The sequence below is a fragment of the Microcebus murinus genome, chromosome 4 (assembly GCF_040939455.1).
Source record: "Microcebus murinus isolate Inina chromosome 4, M.murinus_Inina_mat1.0, whole genome shotgun sequence".
NCBI lineage: Eukaryota > Metazoa > Chordata > Mammalia > Primates > Cheirogaleidae > Microcebus > Microcebus murinus.
Genome location: NC_134107.1, coordinates 88376363 through 88398791, shown reverse-complemented (window position 1 = coordinate 88398791; position 22429 = coordinate 88376363). Strand labels below are relative to the sequence as shown.

Genomic DNA, 22429 nt, shown 5'->3' with positions numbered 1-22429 from the left:
ATCCGATTATATTTTTTTTAAAAAATGAATTCATCTTCCTAGGGATTTTATTATACTTCAGGAATAAAATTGTTCAGAAGCATCCATTATAAGAAATGGCTCTCTGTTGAGTAAAACACTTGCCTCCAATCCATGTTAATTTCCTTCCCTCACCTAGTAAGATTTTATTTCATGCTGCACCTTCAGAAATTTGTACTGACATGGCCACAAGGCATCCTTTAGTTACTTAAGCCTCTTGTGCTTCTTGCTTACAGATTTTCCTGATACTGTAGTGTCAGCTATTACATTCAAGCAGTAAAACAGAGAAGGAAACTGGATACTTGGGGAAATTTGAAGGAAAAAAAATTGTGCAAGCACTCTCTTCAGGATTCGTGCCATAAAATATGAAGAATTTTTATACTTAATCAAATAAACTATTTACTGAGAAACTTTGTGGCAGGCATAAACTGAACACAAAGAAACACAAGATGAAAATCCCTATCTTCAGTGATCTAACGTTCTTGTTTACTAGGAAAGACAAACACAAGCAAGAGAGTCAAGAGAACAGTCACAGAATGGTATAGAAGTGCCCGAGGACAACCATAGGCAATAACCACCACCAACCCAGAAATGAAAAGAGACCACTCAGGGTAGCAAGTGAATATGGTATTTTCACTGCCCATATGTCATGGCCGACAGAATTTCAGGTGGGCCTTTAAGATGGCCAGAATAGGCCGGGCGCTGTGGCTCACGCCTGTAATCCTAGCTCTTGGGAGGCCGAGGCGGGCGGATTGCTCAAGGTCAGGAGTTCAAAACCAGCCTGAGCAAGAGCGAGACCCCGTCTCTCCTATAAATAGAAAGAAATTAATTGGCCAACTGATATATATATAAAAAATTAGCCGGGCATGGTGGCGCATGCCTGTAGTCCCAGCTACCCGGGAGGCTGAGGCAGAAGGATCACTCGAGCCCAGGAGTTTGAGGTTGCTGTGAGCTAGGCTGACGCCACGGCACTCACTCTAGCCTGGGCAACAAAGCGAGACTCTGTCTCAAAAAAAAAAAAAAAAAAGATGGCCAGAATAGAAAAGGCTAAAGGTGTTCTAGAGTAGGAGAACGGCATAAACAAAGAAATGAAAGCCAGACACACAAGGAAACTATGTTACAATGAACAAAAAAAGAAAAAGAGGAGAAACTCCACTGAAGATAGAATACATAATCAGACAACAGCAAAGATTGCTAGAAAAGCACATTACAGCCTGTTTTTCAAGTCCCTGAAATATCTCTACATACAGAGACTAAATAACACTGCATTTAAGTAGAATTTTATCAAATGCAGGAGGGAAAAACTGGCTTTGACTTACTGAAAGATGGTACTGCCCTGAGGAGTACTAAATACTAAACTGAGACCTGAAGATTAGGAAGGGATATATAGATGAAGCAGTCAAGTTTTCCACAGAGAAAAAGCAGCATTTGAGAGTCCAGTGAATACTTTTGTCTTCTTCATGCTCATTTGTTTTTTTTTCTAGTCAACAGGAAGGGAACAGTGAAGCTGAACATACAATTGACTCCTTTCTCTATCCGTTACATAACTGAAGGACCAGTACACCAAACACTTTACCTCATTGTATTTTGACATAGAATAACATGATCCAAAGTTTTCCATCTTCATTTACTATAACAAAATATAAATTTGTAGCAGTCCCCCTAAACAGTATTGGACTACACCATGCATGAAGGCAGCAGTATATAAAGTAGTGGGCTAATACCCTGAGGCAAGGTATCTGAGAAACTTCACCCAAAGACAGGTTAAATACTGACCACTAAGCAGTACACTTACCAAAATGCCTCAGGGCAGCCAGACTCCTGAGATGAAGTAAATTACCTTCAAAAGTAGAAAGGCTTATTTTGTGTGTAACAATTAGGAAGGAGGAAAACAGTGGGTTGAGAGACAGTCAACCCTATTAACATCCTATATCCAAATTCACAGACAAGACGAAGTAAACAGGCCCACAAGTCTACATAGGGCAAGAACTGTGACAAGGGGGTAGGAGAAATCTTTAGGAGACAACAAAGGCATCCACTGAATGTTCTCTGATCTTCCAACTGACTCATGAGAAACAATAACGCAGTTAGTCACCTAAACCTCTTATCTACCCATTCTCAGGGAGAACCCAGGAGGATAAATCAGGATTAAAGCCACAAAGGGGCCATGACCAAACCTTTTAAAGCCATAGCTAAGAGAAAATACCTAAGAGGGTACGCAAGGTTTAGACAGATTGCAACAGTGAAATTTAGAAAAAAAAGATTCCCAGAGGAAACTGGAAAATATCCAGAGTCAAATCCTACAAGGCAAGGATCTATTAAAAAGATCACTGGCCTTTTTATCTGTTTTACATTACACAAATCTTTACCCGGAAACAATGTAAAGCACAAATTAGCTCCCACAAACTGATACCCAAAATTTTCCAGTAAGCTTTTATTTCAATAAAAGCACTTTTTTAAAGACATAAGCTTTTTTTAATGCTTATAGAAATAAAGTTTATTTACCATGAGCTTTTAGACTTCAAAAGCAATATCCAAGTCCCAAGGCTAAATTTATATATAAGAAATGTTCTTCAAAAGACCTACATTTTAAAACTATGTTTAGACAGATTTGTCTTCAAAAATTTACTTTAAATTGATAGGTAAAATTGTATTACTTATTATGTACAACATGCTCTTCTGAAGTCTATACATATTGTGGAACAGTTAAATTTAGCTAATTAAAATACGTATTACCTCACATAGTTATTTTCTTGGTAAAAACATTTTATATCCACTGTTAGCATTTTTCAAGAATATAATAGACTGCCATTAACTACAGTCACCATGAAAGGTTTTGTTTTTTTTTTTTGAGACAGAGTCTCGCTTTGTTGTCCAGGCTAGAGTGAGTGCCGTGGCGTCAGCCTAGCTCACAGCAACCTCAAACTCCTGGGCTCCAGCGATCCTTCTGCCTCAGCCTCCCGAGTAGCTGGGACTACAGGCATGCACCACCATGCCCGGCTAATTTTTTCTATAATATATCAGTTGGCCAATTAATTTCTTTCTATTTATAGGAGAGACGGGGTCTCGCTCTTGCTCAGGCTGGTTTTGAACTCCTGACCTTGAGCAATCCGCCCGCCTCGGCCTCCCAGAGAGCTAGGATTACAGGCGTGAGCCACCTCGCCCGGCCGACCATGAAAGGTTTTAAGAGATGTTCTGGGCACCATATAAAAAGCCCTGCATCTGAAATAAAATTGCATTTCACCAATTCCACATTGCATTTATGAAGCCCTTCCAAGTTTATCAAGCACTTTATGTTAATTTGCTAATCTTAAAAGCAAACAAACCAGCAGAGGTGGCAAATACAAAATAAAGTTCCTGAGAGGCCCAGAAGTTGCCCTATAATCAGCTGGTCACTATGTATCAGAGACTTTAAATTTCCAAATCCACTGCTTTTTCAGTTATACCAGAACTCCTTCCAAACTCAAGGATTCTCAACAGACTGATCATAATTGTCTAACCCATATCAGGAAACTTAAGTCCATGTCCTACAGCTCACTAGTATTTCTAGCTAAAACAGGAGACCCACACCATTGACTGGCCTGGATGTACATGGTAATTCTTCCACTGAAATAACTTTCAAACCAACTGTCGCCAGAGGGAAGGGGAAAACAAAACCTGCCATTCTGGCAATAATCTGCCTTCTACCCAAGAGCCAATAATCCTTAACTATTCCAATTCAGGTTCCCTAACACAACAACTCCATTCTAGTCGTGTCTCCAGCCCTTAAACTTTGCTCATCCATCCCTTCAACTATTGTCCTACCATGATCTGGCCCTGTTCACAACTGCCTAGCCCCTCTTAGTTCTCCCAGCCTGGTTCTCTAGGTCAGTGGTCCCCAACCTTTTTGGCACCAGGGACGGGTTTCATGAAAGACAATTTGCCAAGGATTTGGCGCGGGGGGGGGGGGGGGGGGGGGGGGGATGATTTCGTGATGATTCAAGCACATTACATTTATTGTGCAGTCAAACCTCTCTGCTAATGAAATCTGTATTTGCAGCCCCTGCCCAGTGCTAGCATCACCACCTCAGCTCCACCTCAGATCATCAAACATTAGATTCTCATTAGGAACACACAACCTAGATCCCTCACATAAGCAGTTTCCAGAAGGGTCCCATGCTCCTATAAGAATCGAATGGCACTGCTGATCTGACAGGAGCCAGAGCTTATGCGGTGATGCAAGCAATGGGGAGCAGCTGTAAATACAGATGAAGTTTCACTCCCTCACCCTCTCCTCACCTTCTGCTGTGTGGCCATGTTCCTAACAGGCCACGTAGGGGACTGCAGCCCAGTCCACAGCCCAGGGATTGGCGACCACAACTCTAGTTTACAAGTCAAGTTACATAAAGGTTTATTTAGAACAATCCTATTTTTGAAATTAGAAAAAATATATATATACATACATGCATAAAAAGGTTTTCTGGGTGGTGGATTTCTGGTGATTTTAGTTATTTTGCTGTTATTGTCCAGAATCTGCATAGCGATTAAGCATTTTGTAATAAAATACAAGTTACTAAACTTTGGGTAAGACATTTTGTTATTTATTTATACATTATACAATTGAATCTAGGTCCCTTTATGATTCAAAGCTCTACAAATCTACTGATATACTAGTCATTGTTCACAACACAAGCATAATCGAGAGGTGGAGAAAGAAACATTTGTTGGTCACACTTTGCCATTGCAGTCTCTTTTTCTTGCCCTATATCTCCTTTTAATCTCCCTATACCTCAGCTTTACCATCCCCCAAAATTTCATGTCACTGTCGAAAAACAGTGCAGTTTGTCATGCAGATGCAGAAAGACAGCCATAAGGAATCTGAGTCCAACTGTTCTGTTCTTCCTGCACAACATGGTACAAAGGAGAACTTATTTCAGGGAAAAGAGTATCTGACTTACAGAACATTTAAAGACTACTCAGGATTTGAAAAAGGAAAAAGGACAGGTTTAGAAATATTCTGAGAAAAAAAGTCATCTGTACCCTAGGACCTCGAGTAACAAACAGGTATACCATGACAGGCTTCACAGTGACAAATGAAGTTTACTGTAAAATAATTAGAAAGAAACCAAGCTGGCTAATACATATTACATGGAAAGCTTCCAGGAAACTGATTAGGAAAAAGGATTTATGGAGTTCACAGAGAAAGGACAGAAATCATTAAACTTATCAACTCTGTTCCCAGTACAGAATTTTTTAAGGCTAAATTTATAAAAATAAAAAGAAAACTCAAATAAGAGTGGTGCTAACACTTCCTAAGACTGTATTTTCAGGAAATAGAGTTATATGATTAATCCCATTTTACTGGGGCAGGGGGTGTGGGAGGAGGCTTAGAGAGTTTATAAACTGGTCCAAGGGTACATTAGCCATTAGGTGACAAAGTCAAACTCAAACCTAAGTTTCCTGATTTTTAAAGGCAGCAATTGAACAACTATGGGATATCTGCCTCTCATAGTCCAAAGAAGGAAAATATACATACTTTACATTCGTGACCATAAGTGACAGATCTAGAAACATCTACCTTCCTTCTCCAAGTACGGCTTTCATGCATTCTAGAAGCCCTGCTTGGGAACTGCAATCACAAGAATCCGTTAAATGTAAACAACTGGATTTGAGCACATCAGCAAAAATGAGCTATAGAGTCAGAAAGACCCAAGTATAAATCCCAGGCCTGGTACTTACTAAACTGAGTAATTTTAGACACATTTTACCTCAAAGTCTCTAAGAAAGCTTTCTAATAAGAGAATCTCTTTCATAAAGTTATTCTATGGACAAAATGAGTTTATTCATTTACTCACAAATATTTACTGAGTTTATTTTTTTTTTAATTTACTGAGTTTTAGGAAATTTCTAAGTCTCAATCTATTCATTCTCTGTGTGGTACAGCGGTGAGGGGTAGGAAGAAAGATTCCTTCCCCTCTACACCTCAGAAAAAAAGTGGTATGGTCAAATCTCATCATAAAATGTACTAATGACAGGCGTCCTGAGAAGACAGACCTCCTGAGAAACAAACATGGTATTTCCTAGCATTAGTCTTCACCCATGAGAGACTTTCAATAGGACATACCATAGTTGTTCACAATTTATGGGTTCAAGGGGTAAGAATCTCTGGTGAGGTGAGTTTTGTAACCGAGTATACAAATGGCCCATCTATGTAAGTCATAGCCACACATCACTTGGAATCTTCCATGTTAATCCAGGCTAGAGCACACCCTAATGTGGCAAGGAAAAACCCACGGAGTTATAATAGAGGTCCCTGACCTCTTCCTGCTTCAAGTTTACCTCAGGATTGCCTTATCCTTTAAATTAATAGTAAAATTTGACACTGGGTATGATAGGCAACTTCTAAAATGCCTCCCGATTATCTGTTCCTCTTGGTATTCACACCCTTGTGCAGTTCCCCCGACAATGAGCAGGGCTGACATACAACTATGAAGATGTAACAGTTAAGATGGAATGTGACTTCCAAGTCTAGGTCACAAAACATATTACTGCTATCTTTCTCTCCCTTACCTTCTTGTTTATTCTCTCTGGTGAGGTCAGTTACCAAGTTATGAGCTGCCTTATGAAGAAGGCCACATGAAAAGGAACTGAGAAGTGCCTCTGACCAAAAGCTAGGAAAGAAATGAATCTGTCAACCACCATGTGAATGAACTTAGAAATGGATCCATCCCCAGTCAAGCGTTAAAGTACCACAGGACACCTTGATTGTAGCCTTGTGACAGACAGAGCCAGAGGGCCCAGCTGAGCCACACCTGGATTCCTGATCCACAGAAACTGTAAAATAAATGTTTATTGTTTTAAGCCACTAAATGTGGGCAATTTGCTATACAATAAATAACATATTAGGATAATTAACATACTAGGTATAATCTGATTCACGAGTCTGATTTATCATCTCTAATGTCTACTGTATGCCAGGTCCTGTACTAAGGTACACTCATACAGTAGACAAACACTATCGCCTTTATGGAACTTACAATCTAATAAAGAGAAAGAAACAATTAAAAATATATACTAAGTAAATGCTCTAGTGTATCTGAAGGTGGTAAGAGCTAAATGGAAAAAAAAGAATGTAGACCAGGGTAAGGGGGAGTGGTTGGGGAGGGCAAGGAAGATAGCGGGTAGAGACTCAAGGAAAATACATTCCAGCAGGAGAGAAAGCTGATATAAAGACCCTAGGCAAGGGCAAGCACAGAAAACAGCAAGACCAGCATGGAGCATAAGGAACAAAAGAATAATAGGAAATGCGGGATGGGAGAAGAATAGCATAGGCCCAGGAGGTCACTGATTTTCACTGAGTAATGACTCAATGTGAAACCACAAGAGGAATGACATGATCTGACTTATTTTAGAAGGGTTATTCTGTCTGCTGTAGTGACCAGACAGAAGAAGGGAGTGGGGTTTGCATGGGAAATAGTAAACTAAGAAATACCAGCCCTCTTATCTGCCTCTATAGCTATATTGGCTATATTCTACCCCAGCTCCTCACTGCTCCAAGATGCAAAATAAAAAATTTGCTGTGACCTCTTATTCTACCTTTAAATCCTACATATGAACAGACAAAGGCAAAAGGCCATTTAAGGATCAGCCTCTATCTAGGAAGAACAGAGTGAAGATAGCACCTTCACAAATCTAAGCTAAAGGGATGAGAGAAATGAGAATTTTCACTGGCAAAGACTGTTCCTATCTTATATCTAGGATATACACGGTAAGCTTAAGTAAGTTAATGCTCATGGAAATTGTCTTTTCACTTTTATTATTTCATTTCACAAACCAATTAAAGACACTATAAAAGTTCTCATTATCTATTCCATAAAGTACTAGTATTTTTTCACAAACAAACCATGGACTCTTCACAAGTTATGAGAAATTTTAGCTAGTTTCCATCTTCATATTTGTTAAAATCTAAACTGTTGCTGATGAGTGTGCAATGCAAAGATTTGGCCTCTGCTGTCCCCTAGTGGATCACATCCTGCTACCTAAATTACTCAAAATTTCTGAGAGCTACAAAATGCAGCCAAGCAAATAAGGCTAAATTGGAATACTGCTCAGATTATTTTGCCTCCCACTACTCTGGAGAAGAAAATAGTTTATATTATAAACTCCCATCTTCTACCCACACCCTCCCCCCAAAAAAGCGTTTAAAATTAGGAGTATCTGATGTCTGTTTTCCATTCCCAAACCTGTTCTATTTTCAACTGGACATTTTTAAAAGCAATGGAAGAGCTTGGTTTTGTGTATCTCAAGAAATTTTAGCCCTAAACACAACTGCATTTAAGTGACAGAATGTATCACAGGATACAGCACTATAAAACTATTCATATCCTTTGCCTCACTTGTCTCTAAAGGAGATTATTTTGTTAGAAAGGTTGTAGAATGATTAAGGGATGGAAGGAAATTTCTCAATTGCTGTAGAGAAAACGATTTTTAGACAGTAAATAAATTAAGACAGAATAAAGTACTTCAAGGCCTGAAGTACAAGTATCTGAATCACTCTTTGTTTTTATTTAGATAAAAGTAAAAAAAAAAAAAAAAAAACACACCCAGATTCCCCAAACCTTAGCTATTTTGTTAATTAATTTTTCTATATCCATAAACTATAGTTCAACTCCAAATGCAAACACTATCTGGCAACCTGGTTGTAATTACAGCCGAATACACAAGATTTTAATTAGTTTCAAATTTTAATTTAGCCTTTATTCAATTCAATTATTCAGTCTCATGGCCCACAAAACTTTCTAATTATCTCTAAGCCCATTAATGGCAACTTTTAAACTGTCAAAGAAAAAAATAAACATTACATATGCTAAACCTTTCCACTGACTATACATCTAAAAGAGTCAATTCAAAATATTTTTAATTGGTTACAAAGGGTCAAACAGGCTTGTACTTTAAAAATTAATGAACCACATTAGAAATTACATTAAAAACATTTTTTCAAATTAGTTATCTCTCATTAGACACAATCATTGTGATGTTCTAACTCTTCATCTCCATAGTCATTAAAATCAAACTGAATGCTCACAACATGTTCAACTACATAAGATTTTCAACAACTTCTCCAAGAATCAAGAACCCTGAAATATTTACCCTTCTAGGACCCCTGATATATGGAGATGTCCAATAACCTTCATATGGGGAGAATAATTTTACTGCTAAATGTATGGAGGAATCAATCTGCCTTGTCCACATATATACCACTTGCACATCTAGAAAACATGTAATAAATACATAAAATAGGAAAAAGCAAAAAATAAAATAAAAGGCACCTAATGTGCTTCTGAGATACCACATCCAATCTTACCTATCCAGAGGCCTGCAGGACCACAGAATACAAATGTGCATATGAGTACACATACAAGTTTATACATTTACTGAGGACAGTTATACAGTGAATCTTTCCACCAACCATCACCAACGACTTCACAGAATATCTCACTATGAATAATTGGATCATATGCCCAGCAAATTAAATACCACTGAGGCACCATGCACCTTCTTATAAAATGGAAAAGAGAACAGACTGCTATTTTACCTACATCACTTAGATACAAGAAAAAAATTCTACAGACAAATTTGTCTGAATGTACAATGACATCATAAACAAAACCCAGTCCTACCTACTATTCAAATATACATCATTAATTGCAATTAAAAGACTTACTTTGGCCGGGCACAGTGGCTCATGCCTATAATCCTAGCACTCTGGGAGGCCGAGGCAGGAGGATTGATTGAACTCAGGAGTTTGAGACCAGCCTGAGCAACAGTGAGAACCCATCTCTACTAAAAATAGAAAAATTAGGCCAGAAAAATTAGCAAGCGCCTGAGTCCCAGCTACTTGGGAGGATGAGGCAGGAGGATCCCTTGAGCCCAGGAGTTTGGAGTTGCAGTATGCTACAATGAGGCCCCTGCACTCTATCTGGGGCAACAGAGCAAGACTGTCTCAAAAAAGACTCACTTTTGAACCTTCTAGTACATATATCCCATTTTAAGATAGTCTTTCACTGTTGTACTATTCTCTCCCTTCTTTCATGCTAGTCACAAGGAACACATTTAAGTGAGTACATTTTGATTATAAACCATGTTTAAAGACGGCCCCTGGAGCAAATCTGAATCAAACAAAAATAAAAACCTTTAAACATTCAAACATGTTATAAAAATTAGAAAAACAGGAAAAGAGCTCTACTTTTTGTTAGGTCACAGAAAGACATGAAAAACCTTCCCTTCAGCTGAAATAAACAAGTCACCATATACAAAAAAAAAAAAAAAAAAATGTTTTTCTTCAAAGCCATCCAAAAACTATAAATACAAAGAAATCTAGAATAACTAAACTCCAAATGGTCTTCCCAAATAAGCAAAGGATAGAGGACACTATTATACCTGGGGCCACTTGCTGAAGTGGGCACAGGGCAGGTGGAAAAGCAAGCCTGACAGAGAAGCACAGTCTTTGTGCTTGGGCCTCAAGTTCCCGCCAGCCCTTGGAAAGCCTTCAAGAAAAGTTTGTGGCTTGAAATCAGAAGCAACTGTTGGTCCAGTTAGACCAACTCTGAAATTTATATAATACCCAATCACCCAGTTTTGATGAGAAAGGAAATGGAATTAAAATGTAAGAGGAGAAATACTCCATCTGTGGCTAATCATAATCTTATTGTGATTAGTATTTAGGTTATTTCCAATTCTTAACCATTACAAATATCAGTAAGACAGACATGTTTACTGAAACTTTCTTCATCTATTTTCTGAAGATACATTTCTGAATATAGAATTACTAAGGCAAAAGGAAGAACTCTAAGGCTTTTGATAAGTATTACCAAATGCTATCCAGAAAGATATTAACCACCTACAATTCTACTGACAACATTCATCTCCCAGCTTCACTGCTACCTCAACAGCAATGACATGTCACGTAATCCTTTTTCATTCATTCACATACCTTTCTATGCCATTTAGTTCCAAATGACTGACTTTACTATGTTCTTTACTACACAATTTCCTCATAGCTCTTAAGCTTTTATGGGGAGGAAAAGTTCAGAGGGAGGGGGGCTTAGGGAGTAGCCTCCAGCAAGGCCTCTAATTCCTGCAGTAGGAAGAAAGGAAAAAAATCTATGATTCCAAATTGCCTTCCCTCTTGTTAGAGCCTATACCCAAAAAGAGCACAAGATCTAGACTAGAAGAGTCAGACTGCCTGGGTTCAAATCCTGGCTCTGCATACCTTCAAACAAGTTGGTAACTGCTCAAAGATTCAATTTCCTCATCTGAAAATAGAGATTGAATGATCTAGTCTAGATCTTGTACTCTTTTTGGGCACAGGCTCTAATAAGAGGCAAGGCAATTTGGAATCCTGGATTTCTTTTTCCTTTCTTCCTAGTGCAGGAATTAGAGGCCTTGCTGGAAGCTACCCTCTACGTATCCCCCATCTCCCCGTCCACTCCCCGTCCACTCCTCATCCTTAGTCACTTAGTAGCCATCTCAGTCATCAGATTTAAAAACAACACACACACACACACACACACGAAACCGTGCAGTATAGAGTTCAGTACCACCTGAGAATCAGGCATCCACTGGGGGCCTTGGAAAGTATCCCCTGAGGATAACGGATGATTACTGTAGTCCTATACCTGAGAGGTCATAAGATTCAATGAGATAATGTTCAATGAACAATTCTGGGGAAAAGTTTAGTAAGGGAAAGTTAAAACATAAAACTAAAATAAGATTGTCATGGATTTTTCTCAGCACTAATCAAGTCTCAGCCATAATGATTTACAATAGCTGTCAAGCTGCTATCAACTCATACCACAAAATACCAAAACAGCATTCATGTACCTGAATTTCTCCATTCTTTGTCTACAGTTGGAAAAGCATGCTTTGTTTTTTAGATAGCATCAAAAGCAAAGAAATAGACCAGTACACCTACCTGGCAGTTCTACCTGCTCTGTGAATATACGTGTTGGCATCCTCCGGACAATCAAACTGAAGAACCCAATTCACAGCTGGGAAATCTATACAAAAAGAATAATGAATGTCAAGAAATCAGTTTCAAGATCTGCTCTGCTTCACTATTTTTATTTTACAATATTGTTTGCTAGTACTTTCTATTACATCAGACTGATAAATATCATCTGTGTGCTCTATTAAAAATAAAGTTAATTGCATGAACCAAAAGATAATAAACACTTAACAAAGTAAACTAAAATTAATGACTACATGTGAAGATTACTTCATATCTGACACAGGAGACTGCTTTGTGTCAAACAATGAAACACCATGACATTTAATGACCTAAAAGAATTATTAATATGTTTCATGGGAGAATACAAAAAAAAAGAAAAAGAAACCTGCTTCTCAGGGGGTCCTAGTGAACTATAAACTTGGTCTCTAAATTTAATGGAAGGTTCACTTTTCTTGTTTCCACATACATGTGAATAAATGATGTTTTTCTAGGTCTCTCTATTTCTTAGAATTATTCCATATATATTTTCTGGCTATAGCAGTTTTCATTTCCAAAGAATCCTGCTCTCAACTCCTTAAAAGAACTACTTTTAGTCATTTATAGATTTTGCTGCAAAGATTTTAGATCAATTTCTGTCAGAGAAAGAAAAAAATGTATGGAGGAATCAATCTGCCTTGTCCACATATATACCACTTGCACATCTAGAAAACATGTAATACATATGAAAATAATCACATTAAGGAATACATAAAAAAAATTTTTTTCATTAAGAAAAAAAAATTTTAAGATATTAGAAGATGATAATTATGAGCATCAAAACTGTCACTACATCATGCAATCTATTCAAAAGGGTTGAATTTTAGTATGAAGAGGAAGAACCAAGAAAAACAGAAGTAATTAGAACAACTCTCAGGACTTGAAATAACCAGGTACCTCACAGGACAGGGTCAGGATGCAGGGCTACAGATAGGAAGATGAGTTGAAAGCAGCAATGAAAACCTTAGGTCCCCTCCCTTGTCCTGTACAGTTGGATCTCCTGAAGAAAACCATGAGTTTTACTCTGGAGAAAGACTTTAGAGCCCAGGACACCAGAACCAGTGAAAACAGGAGTACTAAGGAACAGCCTACATGCTACCTGAGATGCCTGGTTGCCAACTTCCTTGCTAGGCTTCCAGAGAGCCAGCAGCAAGCTTAGTTCTCAAAAGATTGAGAATTTCTTCTCTGGAAAGACTAAATACTCAAGGAGAACAGATGTCTAAATTTTGAGCCTTCCACAAAATGATCAACTCTGTCCAAATCCCCTCACAATGATAGCCATTAGTCAACAACCCTCATATATGTACAAATCACTTTAAATAGGTTTTTAGTGCCTCACTGTTATATACAAGATGACATCCAAATGCAGACAATTGAGAGAAGCCTTAAATGTGAAAGACAGATGAAAAACAAACAATGTGGGCAAGAGAACATAAAAATTTAGTATATTCAGAGAGAAAACACTGCATCCAAATAAAGGCTATAAAGAAAGTGTTCATAATGGTTAAAAGTTAAAATTTCAATAGAAAAGCTGAACTATAAAGACATCCTCCAGAAAGAATAAGAAAAGGACAAAGATGGTCAACAGGAAAAAAACAGGAAAATTAGAAGATCAAGAAGGTCAAATATTCTCCTAGAAAGAGTAAATAAGGGAGAAAGGGAAGAAATTTTATAACAAGACAGTTACTAATTCCAAGAAAAAAAAAAAAAATCACAAAAAAATTTAACAATCTAAGCACACTAATTCCCTCTGCAACAAATAATTACATAGTCAAAATAATGTAAATATTGAATATATAACCAAAACACTAAGAAGCAATTCACAGGTACATTTCCTACAACTGAGAGACATGAGTATCTACTCTATGTTGCTCAATACGATAGTTATTCCAAGTTTAATTAAAATTAAATAAAATTAAAAATTCATCCTTCCTCAGTTCCATTAGCTACATTTTAAGAGTTCAATAGCCACATGTAGCTACTAACTATAGTATACGACATTTGCAGACATGGAGTATTTTAATCATCATAGCAAATTCTATTAAACAGTGCTGGTCTAGACTAAAAAGCACAATGAATGCCTGCACAACTAGGACCTCACACTATAGTATATCATAAAATGTAAGAACACTGGATAAAGAGAAAATCCTAGGAATATCCAGAAAAAGAAAAGAGGGTTAACAAGACGGAATCAGAAAACCAAACATCTTCTCAACAGAATCCTGACTACTAGGAGACAATAGAAAATACTTATAAGTTTCTAAGAGAAAACTTCAACCTGGAATTCCACTGCCAATCCAATTATAAATCAAGAATAGGCCATTAGCAGACATGCAAGGACTCACTTTACGTCCCATGCACCCTTATGAAACTATAGGGGAATGAGCTTTATTTTAAAAGTAAGTAGTAAGACAAGAAAATTACGACAGATAATCTGGCAAGAAAAGTCCCAGGATGAGAGATGTGCATCAGGCTTAAGGAGCAACCAGTCTAGCTTAGAGCTGGAGGCAGAAGCCTACAAGAGGGAGATCTGAAGAGAAAAGAAACAGAACAGTGAATAGTTATAGAACATGACATCTACTGGAACACTTGAGAATTTATAACTGGGAACACAGAAAATTAACTCAATTATTACCTCAAAAACACAAAAGTATGAGACAGTAATCTTAGTACATTGTTTCCTGCAATAAACAATTATAATTGAAACAATGTAAACATGAAATATTTAACCAAAAATCATGAAATAAAAGGAAAGACAGGGGTAGCAGAACAGAGATGATTGTTAGAGAAGTTATAAAAGGAAGTCTTGGGATAATCTCTAAACTTGATAGATTAAAAAATGGCAGTAGAGGATTACTTAGGAATATGGATTAAAATACCAGAAAAAAAATAAGTTTTAAGTAGTCGCTTCTAGGGAGTGAGAAGGGACAGAGCAGGGTCTGCTATGTTTCATTATAACTCATTGTTACCCATATACATGTACTATTTATTAAAAAATAAAATGGACAAAGTTTAAAAAAGTAGTTTATTCTGGCCGGGCACGGTGGCTCACGCATATAATCCTAGCATTCTGGGAGGCCAAGGCAGGCGGATTGCTCAAGGTCAGGAGTTTGAACCAGCCTGAGCAAGAGTGAGACCCCATCTCTACTAAAAAAAATAGAAATTAATTGGCCAACGAAAAAAATATATATAGAAAAAATTAGCCGAGCATGGTCGCATGCCTGTAGTCCCAGCTAATTGGTAGGCTGAGGCAGAAGGATTGCTTGAGCCCAGGAGTTTTAGGTTGCTGTGAGCTAGGCACTCTACCCCAGGCAACAGAGCGAGACTCTGTCTCAAAAAAAAAAAAAAAAAAGATAATAGTATATTCTAAAGTTCTTAGACGTTTATGTAAGAGAGCTTCAAGATATTCATTGCACATTTGTGTAACAGGAAAAACTATAATAGAAACAACTTAAATGTCCAGTATTACAGGAATAAATATGTAACTAGATAGATTAACACTATAGGACATTCTATATAAATATTGGATCTTTATACATCAACATGGATAGACTTCAAAAGTCATAGACTAGTATACGATATTGTTTACATGAACTTTTAAAACACCCAGTACTATATAGTGTTTACAAATACAAGCGCATAAAGTATTTCCTTCAGAAATAAACTAGAAGAGGCTCTTGATACTTATGTCATAAAGCCTATGAACCTCTTCTCAGAATTGTTTCAATGCATAAAAACATAGGAATATAAGAAACAATGACATACAGACATTTTTACTGGACTGTTAATATAATGTATATGCATATTTACTAACACACTAAACATGACCTAGTTGTGCGTCTAATAATTCCTATACCAAATTAGTACCAAGTGTAAACAATATTTCAAGATACCTGTAAAAACTAATGTAAAATGAAAATATGACTTCAATTGGTGATGAAGTCACAGATACTACTAAAACTTCAATAGTTTGTCGTTCACATTCATAACACTAAATTTCAGTTAAAGGCTAGTAAAAAAAATATGATTTTTTCCCTCATCCAAGTTCACAGACTCACCAAATTCTATCATAGATTCTTCAGACTAGAGGTGAAGAACCTTTAACTACTATAAAGGTTACACACCAAATATGACAGTAACTTTGGGGCAAACGGGGAATAAAATGGCACAGGGAAAGGGTACACAAAGGACTATATCGATTAATTTCTATCAAAATTCAAGGAAGATGACAAAATATTTATATCTATTCATTGTGAGTCGATGATTTATGTCTGTTTTTAAAATTATCTTTTAATTTTTAAAAAGGTAATCTGGCCCTTAAAAGGAGTAAATTTCAGTTCAAAATTGGCTTTTGTGACCCAAACTACTTCAGGTTCAAACATCAGAGTGAGGCTGGGCACAGTGGCTCATGTCTATAATCCTAGCACTCTGGGAAGCCGATGGGAGGACTGCTTGAGTTTAGGAGTTTTAGACCAGCCTGAAGAGGAGACCCCATCACCACTAAAAATAGAAAAAGTAACCAGGTGTCGTGGCAAGTGCCTATAGTCCCAACTACTCAGGAGGCTAAGGCAGGAGGATTGCTTGAGCCCAGGAGTTCCAGGTTACAGTGAGCTATCATGATGCCACTCCACTCCACCTGGACAAGAGCAAGACAGAGCAAGACTCTGTCTCAAAAAAGAAAAAAAAAAAAAAAGAAAATCAGAGTGAGATATAAAACAGATAAAACGTTTCACAAAACTATAGTCAAATGGAGGGTGAAGGATGGGTTATTGTGGAACTGAGAAAATAGCCTAGAGAACTTTGAAAATATGCATACTTGGCTACTATCTCCAAGTCACTTGTGGATGAACTGGTATGTCCAAGATACATTTTAGAATACTCCAAGAGTAACAGGAGAAGGGATTAAGAAAAAGATTACTAAAGCTGGGTAATGTGTATATGACAGTAGATTAGACTTATTCTATTTTGTGTATGTTTAAAACTTGCCAAAATTAATAAATATGACAAAATAAAGTGATTGAAGGATTCAAATTCTCATCATTTGTTCTCATCCTCTGTTCTTATCTCTAAACTAGTTTTCCTCTATTATTTAATACTTCCATCCTCATCCCACTCCCACAAAACCTCAAGTTGCCTATCAACACAGTGGCTTTTTGAAAATTTAAATAAATGTAGTGATTTTAGGATAAAAATTAGAATGGCTGGTGAAAAGATGGACTTCACTGATTTGTTAAATGAGTTTGATACCTATAAACAAGATTCAAATTTTCAAAGAAACAGGAATTGTATTTGTATCTTTAAACTTTCAATCCTCCTTTGATTTTGTAGGCTGCTCAGGAATCTACAGTATAATTATCATGAAACAATGGTAAGAGCACAAAAGATGCAAATATTATGGAAATTTATACCACACATCCTTAACATTAATTAACTGCTACCAATTTACTTATTTTTCTCTTACAAAATAAAAAAAGGCCCAATTATTTGAGCCTATTAGAGTTCCCAAAATATACCTTATAGCAAATTATGTTCCCCAAGATCACAGAAATTTCATGGTAGGAAAGTCTCTTACCCAGCCCCCTGGCTGCAATATCAGTAGCAAAGAGTACTGCAGCTCTCTTACGGACAAATTCATTATAGACTTCCATTCTTCTCATCTGCTGCTGTCGACCATGGAGGGCAAGGATAGAAATACCAGGACGCAGCCGGCAGAACACACGGTACAGATACTGAACCTGGGCATTAACAGAAGAATAAGTTTGGTACTTACAGATGGCAGTAGTAAAGCTTATAAGATGAACAGCAAGAATGTATTAGGAGCACAAATTTTACCAATTAAAAAAAGTTAAATACGGAGCAGAGAAATGGAAATGTAGTCTAGTCAAACATTTTTGCTCACATATTTCCTTAAATTTTTTTTCAAATGCTCTTCTTACATTCTTATGTTATCTGAAATCTTTCTGAATCTGAATAGTTGCAAAGAATATAGTTTGATAAATTTTGATGTTTTAAAGTAGACACTTATCTCTCATAAACATATTCAATGAATTCTAAATAGCAGCACAATTTGATACTATCAACCAAGTGAAAAGTCTAAAGAAACACTTTAACAAAAAGAAATTTTATTTCCTTCTTCCTTTAGTTCACATTTCTATTTCCTGACCTCACAGAATCACATCTTAAGTTTGAGACCTGAAAGTCTTATATTCATGTTATCATAACTAAATTTTCTGTAAAACTTAAAATTGATATACATAGTTTTAATTTCCTATGGCCATAAGTTGCTTTAACTTTCTTCTCAGACTGAGTAATTAATAATACAAAAATTAGTAGTACAGAACTAACCAAGAAATGTTAGGATTTCATAAACTGTTAGACATAAAATTATTGCAAATGTATAGGACTAAATGGAGCTGATTGTTTTAGTTCTCTTTATCTTATGTACTCATAAATGGATACTAAGAATTGCTAGACTGAAACAGAGTTCAGCATCATTTTTCCTCATATAGGTGTTAAAATCTGTTCACAAAATAGAGAAAAAGGACTCAAAGTTTAACTCTTTCAGTTCCTACAAAACATGCCAAAAATCATGATATATATAAATAATTTTTGGTGATCAGCTAATAACTCCATTAAAGTATCTCTTCAACTTTGTTGAAAGTAAAGAATGTAAAACCAAGTGAATTACAAAATGACTTGTTACCTAATCATTAGTCATTCAATCTCAGGAAAAGTACAATGGAAATTCAGGAAGTATAAACTGAGTTCATTCAAACTTTCTACAACCTACATCTCTTAAATCCAGACTGACCTCAAATTCCTGCTCTTTAACAAACTAGCTGGGATAGACGTATGTAAATAAAGCCACATAGGTTCTAAGTATAGAGTTTAATTCTAACTTACAAAAAGTCATTAGAGGGTTTTAAGCAAGGCAGTGCTTTATTATAGTTTCTACTTTCCAAAGATCACTCTGGCTACATGTGGAAAAACTGTAAGAAAGTGGGGAAATAAAGAGGCCAATTAGAAGGCCAGGAGAACATTAAGCATGGTCCAGACTGCACTGGTAGCATGGGAGGTGGTGAGAAGTGATAGCTAGTGAGTTATCAGATTGAATATGGGATAAAGATAGGAATTTAAAGGTCAGTCTTTTGAAATGAGGAAGAGCTGGAGGAAGCAGATCTGGAGATATGAACTCTTACGCATGTTAAGTTTGAAATGCCTTCTAGACACACAATTGGAAATATGCAGTAGTCAAGTGGATATATAAGTCTAGAGCTCAGGAAAGCAATCAGGGCTTGAGATATGGATTTGGCAGTTAACATATAGATGAATTAAAAGGCATGAAACTAACAAGGTTACCCAGAAAGAGAGCATAAATGGAAAAAGGACAGAGTAGAGGTCTAAGGCGCTCCCAATTGCAGTGGTAAACAGAGAACCTAGCAGCACAGGAGGGTTAAAATAGAGCAGAAAAAAAAAAGAATCGGGGCAGGGTTAATGAGTGTGGAGTCACAAGTGTCTAAAGATGACTGGTTTTGAGAGGGAGGGAACGGTCTGCTATAACAAATGCTCCTGAGAGGCCAAATAAAATAAGGACTAATAACTAAGCACTGATTCTGGAAAGCTGTATCTCTTAATAATCGCTGATTCAGTGGAAGACTAATGAGAGCACAGGAGGCAATAACGTGATTCACTTAGTAAAGTTATGTCTTTAGAAAAGTTTTCTATGAAAAGGACAGAGAAAAGAGGCATTGATTGAAAAGAGACATAGGACTTGTTTTTTTTTTTACTCTTAATATGGACTATATTAAAGAATAGGGAGAAAAGAAAATCCAACAGAGAAAGTAGATATTTGCAGTAGCAAACACCTTGTACAAGTCAGAGGACAGAGCCTAGAACACACTAGAAGGGCTGGTCATAGACACAAGGAAGGATACTTCATCTACTGTGGTAAAAGGAAAAGTAGAATATTACAGAGTAGAAACTTTAAACAGAACTCAAAATAGATTTTTTTTAAAAAAACCAACACTTATTTAGGAGATGGGAGATGTAAAATTTTGAAAATCTAAAATAGGTCCTATAAAAACTAAAGTCATTCTTTACATGGGAGGTTTAGGTGGGAGGATTGCCTAAGCCCAGGAATTTGAAGTTACAGTGAGCTATGAGTGCGCCACTGCATTCTAGCCTGGAAGACAGGCAAGACCCCATCTCTAAAAATAAATTAATTGCATGGTAAAATGATCTGGTTTAGTAAATAACAAACAGATCACCACTTACCTTCCTATAAGCTGGAGAGCTCACCTGTGTATTTATTATGCTAACCTACTACAAAAGCTGCAAGTCTAGAATTGATTTATACACTATATATGTCATCAAGAATCTGAAATATATTAGAGAAGTGGCACACACGCACAAACACCATGGACCTTCTCTTTAAGGGAAGAGACCAAGTTCTCTTATACATCTCTGAATTCCTCATTCCTAGCCAGGGCTAGTGTTCAAGAAGCGTTTATTAACTAAGTAAAGATACAGGCCAAGAGCAGTGGCTCATGCCTATAATCCTAGCACTCTGGAAGGCCAACACAGGAGGATCACTCGAGGTCAGGAGTTCAATACCACCCTGAGCAAGAGCAAGACCCCCATCTCTACTAAAAATAGAAATTAGCTAGACAACTAAAAACATATATAGAAGAAATTAGCTGGACATGGTGGCGCATGCCTGTAGTTCCAGCTACTCGGAAGGCTAAGGCAGGAGGATTGCTTAAGCCCAGGAGTTCGAGGTTGCTGTGAGCTAGGCTGATGCCACGACACTCTAGCCCCAGCAATAGAGCAAGACTCTGTCTCCAAAAAATAAATTATTAAAAATATTAAAAGATATAAACAAAGCACTACAGAAAGATAGATGAGGAAGCAACTGATAATTTAAAAAGGAAACGTCAAAAAGGGACTTTAAGGTGTAACATTTAAGTTTAGCCGTAAAGGACATTAAGTATTTCCCCAAAGTTAGGGAAAAAGGAGGAGGGGAGGGCATTCCAAACAAAGATCAGCATGAACAAAGATATGAGGCATGGAAATAAATCATATATTCAGTTCCATATTTATGGAGGGTAAGTGTCAGATTATGAAGACCTCTGTTTAGCCTAGCTAAAAATTATTCATTCTACCAATATTTATCAAGGGCTATTATGTGTCCAGTATTGTTAGCACCTAGCACAATATACTAAAGAAAAAACAGTTTCTGCTCTCATGAAGCTTAAAGTCTCATCCACTGAGACTTTACATTCCTTTACAACAAGGGCTATCGATCTCTCATCACATCTGGCATTGTATTTCTTACAATTATTTGCGTAACTGAAATTTGGTATTTCAAAGGGGACAAACATGAATAAGTTCAGGAAAAAAAAAAACAAAGCAGTCAATACCTCTTTGCAACTGGAGAAAAATACAATACTCTTCTTCTTCAGATGGCTTCTCAAAAACGAATAGAGCACACTTACTTTTTGCTGCAGCTCACAAACTATGTAGTTCTGTTCCAAAGTGGCAGGGGTGCTTGGGGAATTAAGGGGAGAAGAAACATTAAAAACATGTCATGTTGGTAACTTTGAAATCCAGACCAAAAAAGGTAAAATTTTAATAGTGGCACATCTCAAAGAAATTTCCTATATGCATACACCAAAAAGAATCTTTCTCTATTATCATTAGGAAATGAAGTCAATACATGACTTTAAAATACATTTGAAATCTCTTATACATTATATGTCAAAAGAATATAACATGTAAACAGTGATTACCTCTGAAAATGCAGGGTTGTCAAGGATCAACTAAGAAGGAATATGAAAGAACTTGCTGGACTTATAGTGTTCTACACCTTATTAGGGCTTGAGTTACAGAGATACACACATTCATCAAACACAAATGTAAAATTTCATTGTATGTAAGTTTTATACCAAAAGACAAAATCTGTACAAATATTAAACTCATTAGTGATACGTGTGAAGTATTTAGGGGAAGTATAAAGATATGAGCAATTTACTCTGAAATGCATCGAAAATAAGATTACAGTTAGAGGAATGGATAAATGCAAATAAATGGATGCTACCATTTGATAGGTATAAGGTGTCTACTGTAAAAGCCTTGTAATTTACTGCATGTTTGAAACTTCACTGTAAAATGTTGGAGAGAAATATATATACATTTTCTCTTTAATAAAGCTATTTTTAGGATTCTATTACAAAACTTTGGTTAAAAAAATACACAAAAAATATATGGCATTATTTAGCAAAAAAAAAAAAAAAAAAAGATGAAAATCAACCCCAATGTCCATCAATAGGGAACTCCCAGAATGAACTATTACACACCCATACCACCATAATAAAATGAAAAATCTAT

At 36.6% G+C, this 22429-nt stretch overlaps 1 protein-coding gene across 1 annotated transcript in view; it reads right to left on the bottom strand.

Moving 5' to 3' along the window:
- DDX10 (DEAD-box helicase 10) overlaps positions 1-22429 on the bottom strand; it is a 258945-nt gene that overhangs the window by 215077 nt on the left and 21439 nt on the right. Inside the window, exons 7-9 of the mRNA XM_012773746.2 lie at positions 21463-21589; positions 17616-17778; positions 11972-12056 (exon numbers count right to left, since the gene is read on the bottom strand). Coding sequence (XP_012629200.2) covers positions 11972-12056; positions 17616-17778; positions 21463-21589 — 375 coding nt within the window. The remainder of the gene's footprint in view (positions 1-11971; positions 12057-17615; positions 17779-21462; positions 21590-22429) is intronic.